The following is a 10,917-nucleotide window of genomic DNA, read 5'->3' on the forward strand; positions in this document are numbered from 1 at the left end:
TATATACAGAAGTGCTCTAGGGCTGGGATGGGAGGTGAATAAAGGGAGTGAGTCGGGGTGGCGCAGAAGGGAGAGGAAGAAAAGGAAAAGAGGGCTGAGTCAGGTTAGGCCTCTTAAAGCAGAAGTGCCTTGGGTGAGGCTTTGAAGAGGGGGAGAGTAATTGGCTGCCGGATAAGAGGAAGGAAAGAGTTTCTGGCCAGAGGCAGGTTGTGGGCAAGAGATAGGCAACGGGATAGACAAGATCGAGGTACAGTGAGAAGGTTAGCGTTAGAAGAGCGAAGAGTGCAGGCTGAGTTGTAGTGGGAGAGTAGTGAGGTGAGGTAGGAGGGGGCAAGGTGATTGAGGGCTTTCAAGCCGATGGTGAGGAGTTTCTGTGGGATATAGAAGTGGATGGGCAACCGCTGGAGGTTCATGACGAGTGGGGAAACATGGACTGAACATTTTTGTAGAAAAGTGATCCGGGCAGCAGAGTGAAGGATGGACTGGAGTTAGGAAAGAGAGGAGGCAGGGAGGTCGGCAAGGAGGCTGATACAGTAATCAAGGCGGGAGAGGATAAGAGCTTGGATTAATATGGCGGCAGTTCGGATGCAGAGGAGAAGGGGGAGTTTAGCAACGTTGTGAAGGTCGAAACAACAGGATTTAATGATGCCCTGAATATGTGGGTTGAATGAGGGAGAGGAGTTAAGGATAATGCCCAGGTTACGGGCTTGTGAGACAGGGAGGATGGTGGTGCCGTCTACAGCGATGATGGAGAGGACAGGGTTTGGGTGGGAGGATCAGGAGTTCTGTTTTCGACATGTTAAATTTGAGGTGGTGGCGGGACATCCAAGTAGAGATGCCTTGAAGGCGGGAAGAAACGTGAGACTGAAGAGAGGGAGAGAGACTGGGGCTGGAGATTTAATAGTGAGAATAATAACCTTAGTATTTGTTAAGCATTTACTATGAGCCAAGCACTACGCTAAGCGCTGGGGTGGATACAAGCAAATCCGGTTGGACGCAGTTCTTCTCCCTCGTGGAGCTCACGGTCTCAATCCCCAGTTTACAGATGAGGTAACTGAGGCACAGAGAAGTAAAGTGACTCACCCAAGGTCACACAGCAGACAAGTGGTGGAGCTGGGATTAGGACCGGTGGCCTTCTGACTCTCAGGCCTGTGCTCTCTCCATTACGCCATTCTGCTTTTCTTGTAGTTTTGGGCATCATCCACCTAGAGGTGGTGAATGAGTTCAAGGGAGTGGGCTTAGATGGAGAATAGAAGGGGACCCACGACTGAACCTTGACGGACCCCCACAGTTAGCGGATGGGAGGCGGAGGAGGAGCACATGAAAGAGACTGAGAATGAGGGGCCGGAGAGAGAGGAGGAGAACCAGGAGAGGACAGTTGTCAGGGAAGCCGAGGTTGGAAAACGTTTCTAGAAGGGGGTGGTCCACAGTGTCGAAGGCAGCTGAGAGGTCGAGGCGGATTAGGATGGAGTAGAGGTCGTTGGATTTGATGAGAAGGAAATCACTGGTCACCTTTGAGAGGACGGTTTCTGTGGAGTGAAGAAGGGGACACAAGCCAGATCGCAGTGGATCGAGGAGAGGATTGGAGAAGGGGAACTTGTGCCAGCGGGTGTAGACGATTTGCTCAAGGAGTTCGGAGAGGAATGACGGGAGGGAGATGGGGCGATAACTTGAGGGAGCCGTGGGATCAAGGGAGAGTTTTTTTAGGATGGGGAGACGTGGGCATGTTTGAAAGCAGTGGGAAAGAAGCCACTGGAGATTGAGCAGTTGAAGATGGCCGTTGGAAGAAGGGAGGGGGCGAGTGTTTTGATAAGGTGTGGAATGATGGGGTCGGTCGTGCAGGTGGAGGGGGTTGGATTTTGAGGGAAGGCAGAAGATGTCTTCAGAGGAGGTCACTGCCTGTCTTGAACGAGCCTGGCTCAGGACTGAGATTGGTGGGGGTTGTGACTGAGGGGGTGAGGGGTGGGGAGGATGCCCGGTCGGGGGGCAGTCACGGAGCAGGGTTAACGGGCTCCCTAGCGCTCAGTAGCCGACGGCCACCGACCCTCAGGCGGAGAGGAAAGTCGTGGCTGGAGCCGAGACGGGGGTCAGGCCGGCTGAGCTCCCAGCTCCAGCCAGGGCTCCGTGCCGTTCCCGGCCTCTCCCATCCCCAGCCCTGCTCGTGCTCTCCCTCCCCGCCCAGCCCTTCCCTGATTAGGAACACAGGGTCCTGGGGGACTCTCAAGAGCTGCAGATGCCTTGAGGTAGGTTGCAATGTGAGTTTTTGGCAGGCAAATTTGATCCCTCCCTTCCCGGGACAGGAGCAGGGAGTTGTCCCCCACCCCCTCCCCGCAACCCCATCTCTCCCTTCTCCAGGGCAGGAACATGGAGTCCTCCTTTCCCTGGCCCATCCCCGCTCCTTCCCTACAGGGGGCAGGAGCTGGGCGGGGGGGGGGGGGGTCGCCTCCTCCCTGGCTGTCCTTGGCCAGCTCCCCGCAGGGAGGGGAGGGGCTCGAGTTCACACCTTCCCCGGTACAGGAACCCAGAGAGCAGAGATCAGACATGAACCAGAAGTGACCATGTGTTTAAGGCCCCCAGTCCTCCACTGCCACAGTGAGCCTTCTCAGAGGCCGGGGCTTTGGCACAGGTTGCCGGGGTGGGGGCCGGGGGGGGCGGCGGGGAGGGGCCGGGGCAGGCGAGGGCTCGGGGCATCGTTCTGTCCACAGGGGCCCCCGGCCCCTCCTCGGGGTGGCAGCAGCCGGGGGGGGCGCCTGGCCGGAAGGAGGCGGGGGCTAGGTCACCGGGACCGGGCCCTCTTGGGGCTTCCCCTCAAGACCGTTCCAGAGGCTCGGGTGAAGGAGGGAGCAGTCAGTCAGCGGTCATGCACTGTAGGTGCTGCTTGTGGAAGAAGAAGAGTTGGTGCGTGGTGACCACGCTGGTGTCCGAACTGCTGGGGTAGCGGAAGCGGCTGTAGCTCTCCTCCGCGGCGCCCCGCGCCGCCCACGGCAGCTTGATCTTGGACGCGTGGTCCACGACCACATCCGCACAAGAGCCCACGTGCAGCGAACCCAGCCCGTCCAGGAAGAACTCTGCAGGGGTCAGGGGGCAGAGGGTCAGCTGGAGAGAGGGGCCCGGCTCTGGGAGGGGGCGCGGGCGGGGAGCAGGGGAGCAGGGGAGCAGGTCGGGAGGTAGGGGGGAGGGGAGGGAGAGGGGGCCGACGCAGGTAGGCGGTGGGGGAGAGGGCCGGCGGCCTACCCAGATGTCCCACACGGCTGAGACGGGGGTCGAAGCCGACCTCCCGGACCCGTTCGGTCCGCGCCAGGAAGAAATTGACCACCCCGTCAGTGACCACACAGCCGGGGAAGCCGGGCAGCGGGTGGTGGAAGCCGCGGCGCTGGTGCAGGCAGCCGCCCTGGCCGGGGCCGCCCGGCTCCACGTTCAGCCGCTGCCGGTAGGTGGTGGTGAAGCCGGTGATTTCCCGCACGGCGCCTCCGACCTGCGGAGACGCGGGAGGCTGGTGATGCCAGAGAGCCGCGGGGCTCAGTGGGGCGGCCGGAGGGACGGAGAAGGGGCAGGAGCCAGAGGGAGGGATCAGAGTGGGCTTCCCGCCAGATGACCAGAATGGGCCCCGCCGAGCCCCCCGCCCCCTCCCTGGTTTTCTGCCCGTCTCGGGATAGTACCAGGCCCCTCCTCGTGGAGCCCAGGCTCCGCGGGGTGGGGGTGGGGTGGGATGGGGTGGGGGAGAGTCACGCTCCCCCTCTCCCTTCCCCCTGGCCGGAGCCCGCACGGCTCATCGCTGCCTCACCAGATCCAGGGGAGTCCTCTCCAGGACGTCCACCAGCGTCTCCAGCCGCGTCCGTGCCGTGAACACAAAGTCGTCGTCCACCCACAGCACGTACTTAGTGGTCACTTGGGACACGGCCAGATTGCGGCCGGCGAACCAGCCCTGTGGAGCGCGGGAGACGGGAAGCTGGGGCCTCCGTAGGCGCGGGGGGCGAATGTCCCACCGCGGCCACCCGCTCACGGCCCCCCGCCGCAGACCTTCCCGAAGGGCATGATGTAATGCTCGACGTAGGGTCCGCGAACGGGCTCGGGCCGCTCGCTGTCATCGGCGATGACCACGGTGACGGTGGGGTAGAAGCGCCGGATGCTGGCCAGCAGCGTGCGCAGCCGCTCGTAGCGAAGGAAGGTCTTCGTGGCAATGGTGACCAGGGCGCTGAGATTGTATGGGCCGGGGGCTGTAAGAGACCAGCGAGCCAAAGCTGCAGATGCCCCCCCGGCTCCACCGCCCCCGGCCTCCGCCCTTGCACGGCAGGGCGGGGGTGGAGGTGGGGATGGGGGGGCCCTCGGCCCCTGTTCCAGTGGCAGGCACTGCCTGGCCGCGGTCACCATTGGGCAGCGGTGGCAGAGGAGGCAGGAGCCTCGGCAGCTGTCCGTGCTCCGGCTCGCTCCCCCCCCCCCTTGGGTCGACAAGTGGGGAGACGAGTGCGTGCTTTCACTCCACCCTCCTCCCTGCCTGGCAAAATTATTTCTCCATCCTTATCAACACACACGCAAGCCCCTTGCCCTCGCCGCTTGTTCCAGAAGTTCAACTCCCTCCTCAGTTCCCCTCCTCCCAATCTCTCCCATCTCTTGCCCGGAATGACCTGGCCACCTACTTTATTGAGAAAATTGAGAGTATCAGGTGTGATCTCCCTAAAGTCTTTCCTGCTCCTCTCAAATCACTTCCGCCTCCTCTCCTCCCCCTTCTTCAACTCTCCCATCTTTCTCTGCAGTATCTCAAAAGCAGATCTCTTGCCTTCTCTCAAAATCCACCACCTCCACCTTATGAAAACTCTTCCTTCACACGTTATCGAAACACTTGCCCCCTCCCTTCTTCTCTCCTTAACCTCCATGCTCAACTGTTTGCTCTCCATTGGCTTCTTCCCCAGTGCTTTCAAACATGTCCATGTCTTCCCTATTCTAAAAAAAACCCTCCCTTGACCCCACGGCTCCATCCAGTTAACACCCCATCTCCCTCCTACCATTCCTCTCCAAACTCCTTGAGTGAGTTGTCTATACCCGCTGTCTCAAGTTCCTCTCTTCCAATTCTCTCCTCGACCTCCTCCTGGCTTCCGTCCCCTTCGCTCCATAGAAACCGCCCTCTCGCAAGTCACAAATGATCTCCTGTTCACCAAATCCAACAGCCTCTACTCGATTCTAATCCTTTGCGACCTCTAGGCTGTTGACCACGTCGGCCATCCCCTTCCAACCTCAGCTCCGCAGACACTGTCCTCTCCCGGTTTTCTCTGGTCGCTCATGCTCAATTCTTTTTCTTGGGCTTCTCCTCTGCCTATGCCTCTGCCTCTGCCTCTCCTCTGCCACCCACTCCCTTGGAGGACTCATTTGCTCCCATGGCTTCAACTACCACCTCTTCGCGGATGATTCCCAAACTCCATCTCCATCCCCGATCTCTCTCCCTCGCTGTAATCTCGCATCTCCTCCCGCCTTCAGGACATCTCTACTCAGACGTCCCACCGACACCTCAAACTGCACATGTCCAAAACAGAACTCCCACAGCCCACGCCCTGTCCGCCACCTAAGTTTCCCACCACTGTAGACAGCACCACCATCCTTCGTGTCTCACAAGCCCGTAACCTTGACGTTATCCTCGACTCATCTCTGTTTTTCTACCCCCACATTCCATCCGTCACTAAATCCCGTCAGTTCAACCTTCACAGCACCGCTAAAAATCCAACCTTTCCTCTCCATCCAAACAGCTACCACGTTAATCCAAGCATTTTACCCTCTCCCCTCTGGATCACCATATTGGCCTCCTTGCTGAGGCCCTGCCCCCGACTCTCCCCTCTTCAGTTCATACTTCACTCTGCTGCCCGGATCATTTTTCTACAAACACGTTCAGTCTGTGCTTCCCCACTCCTTCAAAACCTCCAGTCATTGCCCAGTCACATCCACATCAGGCAGAAACTCCTCACCATCGGCTTTAAAGCACTTCATCCCCTTGCCCCCTCCTACTCCTCCCTACTCTCCTACTACAGTCCAGCCTGTCCACTTCAGTCCTCTAATGCCGACCCGCTCACTGTACCTCAATATCATCCATGTCTCCACCGATCTCTCACCCCCATCCCGCCTTTGCCCCGAACACCCACTTTCATTCAATAGTATTTATTGAGCGCTTACTATGTGCAGAGCACCGTACTAAGTGCTTGGAATGAGCAAGTCAGCAACAGATAGAGACAGTCCCTGCCGTTTGACGGGCTTACAGTCTAATCAGGGGAGACAGACAAGAACAATGGCAATAAAGAAAAAAACCCACCCTCTTCGTATCTGACAGACGGTGACTCTTCCCCCGTTCAAAACCTTATTGACGGCGCATCTCCTCCAAGAGGCCTTCCCAGACTAAGCCCTCGTTGCCTCTTTCCCCAATCCCTTCTGCATCACCCTTGTACTTGGATTTCTTCTCTTTACGTCCCTCCCACCCCCAGCCCCAAAGCACTTATGTCCATACCCGCAACTTATTTATATTAGTGCCCGTCTCCCTTTCAAGACCGTAAGCTCGCTGTGGGCAAGGAATGCATCTACCAACCCTGTCATACTCTTATATTGTCCTCTCCCAAGCATTTGGTACAGTGCCGTGTGACCAGTAAGCGCCCGCTAACCACCGTGATCGATCGTTTGAACTCGTGCAGATGGAACTGCCCGCCTCGGGATCTGGGAGAGCCTGGGCTGTGGTGGCGACCCAGGGAATGTGGTCTCCGGGGACCTTGTCTCCCCCCGCCCCCACACACACACACACACACACACTCCCGGGGGAAGGTTCGGGCTGTGGTTTCCGGGCACCCTGCCCCCCACCCTCGGCCGGGCGTCTCTGGCTTCACCCGCCCCAGCGTCGGTTTTGCATACCCCACCCCCATCAATCCCGTTTCCTTCTCCCGAGTTTCGGCGAAAGCTCTGAGATGAATAAGCAATAGTTTAGAAAAAGGGTGAGATTGTTGTAATATCCTGTTGGGAGATTTTGTAAGAGAAAAGGCCCCTAGGGCGAATAATGCCGAACCATAGAGGAATGACTCAGTCCCCCTCTTACTCCCGCCAGACGTCCATTCCCTCCCTCGGCCCAGCCCCCAGCCCCCTGCCCCACGCCCCCGGTCGGCTCCTTGCTCACCCCCATCGGAAGCTGGGCCCGTGGGATACAGGCGGGGATTAGGCCGATGCTGGATCCGGATAACGAAAGCGGCTTGGTGGCCGTCGGTGGTGACCCGAACTGGGAAAGAGGGGGAGAAGTGAGTTGGGCGGGGGCGGGCGGCGGGTGGAGGGAGCGGGCCAGGGTTGCGGCTGGACGGACTGGTTCTCCCCCCTTCTCCCCTCCCCTTCCTGCTCCTCCCCCACCGCGGACAATAGGGCGTTCTTCCCAGACGGAAAACACTGGCCGGGCCGGGCCGGGCCGGGCCGGGCCGAGCCGCCCCGTCCCGCCGCCGCGGCCCGTCGCTGTCGCTTCTCGCACCCGTGTCGGCCGAGTGCGGCCGGTAGTGGACGCTGGTGTAGGTGACCAGCTGGAGCTGACGGTTCAGTCTGTCCAGGTCCGGACTGGCCAGGCCGAGCTGCGCCCGCCCCTCCCCTCGCAGGGCCACCCCCTCCACCTCTCCGGCCACGTCCCAGATTCCCAGGGAGGCGGAGAGGTTGACCTGCGGGTGGAACGGCCCGTCAGACCGCGACGTGCCCCCCTTACCCCCTCCCGGCGCCCCTCGTCGTCTCCTGCCTCCCCGCGCCCCCCACCCATCATTTCCCCCCCGCCCGCCCCCTCCAGGCAGCCCCCTCACCTGGTATAGCTCCCTCCCGGAAGCCTGCAGGCTCAGGCCTGGGGTGGAGGGGGGGAAAATGAGCGGAGAAGGAGGGGTCAGGTCCCCGGCCAGGCAGCGGGCCCCCCCGCCCCCCTCCCGCCCCCGCTCCCGCTCCTCACCGGGGACCAGCACGCTGCCCAGCGGCCGGACCTGTACTCCCTGCAGCGGATACTGCAGCGGACTGTTGGCCGGAGCGACGAGCAGCCGGTCGGCGGGGGACTGGACCCTTCGGGCAGAAGAACGGGCGGTCGGCGGGACGGACGGTCGACGGCCCCCGGCCCCCTCCCCCGTCCCGTCCGCCGCCCCCGCCCCCACCCCCACCCCCGGCCCACCTGTCCAGGAAGCGGCGGTATTCGCGTTCGCGGGCGGCCGACGCTGCGAGCAGCTCGGCGGGGTCGAAGGCCGAGCCGAAGTCTAGGACGTGGACCTGCCGCTGGAAGGGGAGACCCAGTCCGAGGCCGAGGTCCAGCGAACCCCCGGAGCTCCCCACGCAACGGCAGCTGTTCCGAGCCAGCAGCCTGGGCCGGGGACCGGGCCGGGGACAGGCGGTCAGCCATCCCCTTCCTGGACGCTCCCCTCCTCTCCGCTGGGCCGCCCCCTGCCCCCTCGCCCCCCTCGGCCCCCCTCGGCCCCCCTCGGCCCCCTCGGCCCCCCTCGCCCCCCTCGCCCCCTCACCCCGCCACGTGCTCCTTGATCCGGACGGGAATGTGGGCGTAGCGGGGCTCGGCGGGCAGGGCAGCGGGGGGCTCCGGTCCGAGAGGGTCCGGGGGCGGCCGGGGGGACCCGGGGGTCCTGGGCGTCCGCACGCGAAAGTAGAGGAGGCCGAGCGAGGCGGAGAGGAGGAGCAGGAGCGCGCAGAGCGCCCGCTGGCCCAGCCGCATCCTTAGCCTTCGGGCGGGGAGGCGGAGGATGGATGCCCCCTTCGTGAGCCGCGCCGGAGCCGGAGCCGGAGCCGGAGCCGGAGCCCGAGCCCGAGCCCGACCGGGCCCGGACGAACCGGGATCCTTCCCCTTGGCGGCCGGGATTTCCACCCGCAGCCGTCCCCGCCCCCGCTCCGGCCAACGGCCCCGACTCGGGCCCGGAGCCAAGGGCAGAGCGGGAGGGGACCGGGGAAGGCGGGTCCCACCCTCCGCCCGGTCCCGGCTCCGGTCCCGGCTCCGGTCCCGGTCCCGGCGAGGCGAAGACCTCCCCCTCAACGCCCCGACCCCCACCCCCGGCCAGGCCCCACCTCCGCTGCCCGGGGCACCGGCCGCCGACCTCAGGCCCGGGCGGGGCCGGGCTGTCGCCTCTGCGGTGGCGGGATCCTGAAGAACATCGCGGAGGAGGGAGGGGCCCGGGCCGGGTCCGGGGGCGGGGACGGGGGCGGGGGGGTCCGGCCCCGCGGTCAGCGGCTCTGCCGGTCCTGGGGCGGGGGGAGGGGGAAGGGCGGTAAGAGCGGCGCCCCCGTCCCCCTTCTTCCCTCTCCCGCTCCCCGGGCCCCCTCCCTCTCCCGGCCGCGCGCCTGGAACAAAGCCCCGGTTTGGGAATCTCTCGGCACCGCTACCTGCCGAGCCCCGCGACCTCAGGCCGCCGCCGCCGCCGCCGCCGCCCTCTTCCTGCCTCCCGCTCTGCCTGGGTCGCTCCCCCCTCCGGCCCCGGCCCCGGCCCCGGCCCCGGCCCCGACCCCGATCCCGGCCCCGGTCCCGGCCCCGGTCCCCGCTCCGGCCCCGGCCTCGGCCCCGGCCCGGGCCCCGGCCCCGCGCATTCTCCCGCTCCGGCTCCGGCTCCGGCTCCGGTGAGATCGGGAGGCCGGCACCGTCGCCCCCTGGTGGCCTCCGCGGACAAGTGCAAGGGTCGGGATGGGCGGGGGGCGAGATGGGCCGGGATGGGCCGGGATGGGGCGGGATGGGCCGGGATGGGCCGGGATGGGGCGGGATGGGCCGGGATGGGGCGGGATGGGCCGGGTTGGGCCGGGCCCGCCGGGAGGGGCCGGGAGGGGCCGGGCCCGCCGGGAGGGGCCGGGAGGGGCCGGGACCAAGAAGAGGACGGGGCGCGGGGGGAATGTGGTGCGGAGCGGGGTAGGGGCGGGCCCGGTGGGATGTGGGGGTGCGGGGGTGGAGGGCAAAGGCCAGTTCAGTGTAGAAGGGGCAGAGGCCGCCGAAGCCCCCGGGCGGGCCCGGCAGCTCTCTCCAGTGACCTCCGCCCAGCCCTCCACCGGCCCCTGTCGGGCAGTGCCCCGGACCCCCGAACCCCGGCCCCCGCCCCCGCTTCGCCCCCCCCCCCCACACCCCGGTAACCGCGTCCACAGGCTCCGGCCGGAAAGAATGTCTAGGGCAGGAAGAGTCCGGGGCCTGGCTGGCTTCGCCGGCTGTCCTACCTCACTTCGCTCCTCTCTTCCACTCCAACGCGGCCCGCACACTTCCTTCCTCTTATGCTAACCTTCTCACTCTACCTCCCTCTCTTCTATCTTGCCAACGACCCCTCGCCCACATCCTGTCTCTGGCCAGGAACGCCCTCCCTCTTCATATCCTGCTACCCTCCCCACCTTCGAAGCTCTATTGAAGGCCCATCTCCTCCAAGAAGCCTTCCCTGAAGCCCCAGCCTTCCCTCCCCACCTCTTCTCTCCACCCCGTTCTGCGTCGCCCTGACCGGCTCCCTTCATTCACCCTCCCTCCGTTCCCCACAGCACCTATCTGTTATGTATTTATTATTTATTTATTTATGTAGAGTAATTTCTGCCTCCGCCCTCAAGACTGCCAGCTAGTTGTGGGCAGGAAACGTGCCTGTCCGTTGTAGTGTGCTCTCCCAAGCGCTGAGTACAGTCATTCATTCATTCATTCAATAGTATTTATTGAGCGCTTACTATGTGCAGAGCACTGTACTAAGCGCTTGGGATGAACAAGTCGGCAACAGATAGAGACAGTCCCTGCCGTTTGATGGGCTTACAGTCTAATCGGGGGAGACGGACAGACAAGAACAATGGCACTAAACAGCGTCAAGGGGAAGAACATCTCGTAAAAACAATGGCAACTAAATAGAATCAAGGCGATGTACAATTCATTAACAAAATAAATAGGGTAACGAAAACTGCGTCCTGTGCACGCAGTAAGCGCTCAGTAAA

The 10,917-nt window shown here is 63.3% G+C and overlaps 1 protein-coding gene across 1 annotated transcript; it reads right to left on the reverse strand.

Moving 5' to 3' along the window:
* Positions 1 to 2,542: 2,542 nt before the first annotated feature.
* On the reverse strand, positions 2,543 to 9,169 carry B4GALNT1 (beta-1,4-N-acetyl-galactosaminyltransferase 1). Its single transcript, XM_029074145.2, has 10 exons — positions 8,493 to 9,169; positions 8,150 to 8,335; positions 7,937 to 8,043; positions 7,797 to 7,834; positions 7,481 to 7,661; positions 7,142 to 7,240; positions 4,021 to 4,217; positions 3,785 to 3,925; positions 3,235 to 3,475; positions 2,543 to 3,068 (listed from the first exon to the last, which is right to left on the reverse strand). The coding sequence occupies exons 1-10, from the start codon at positions 8,696 to 8,698 to the stop codon at positions 2,848 to 2,850; spliced, it is 1,617 nt and encodes a 538-aa protein (XP_028929978.1). The 5' UTR covers positions 8,699 to 9,169; the 3' UTR covers positions 2,543 to 2,847.
* Between the last annotated feature and the right edge of the window lie 1,748 nt (positions 9,170 to 10,917).

The sequence above is a fragment of the Ornithorhynchus anatinus genome, chromosome 10, assembly GCF_004115215.2.
Source record: "Ornithorhynchus anatinus isolate Pmale09 chromosome 10, mOrnAna1.pri.v4, whole genome shotgun sequence".
Classification (NCBI taxonomy): domain Eukaryota; kingdom Metazoa; phylum Chordata; class Mammalia; order Monotremata; family Ornithorhynchidae; genus Ornithorhynchus; species Ornithorhynchus anatinus.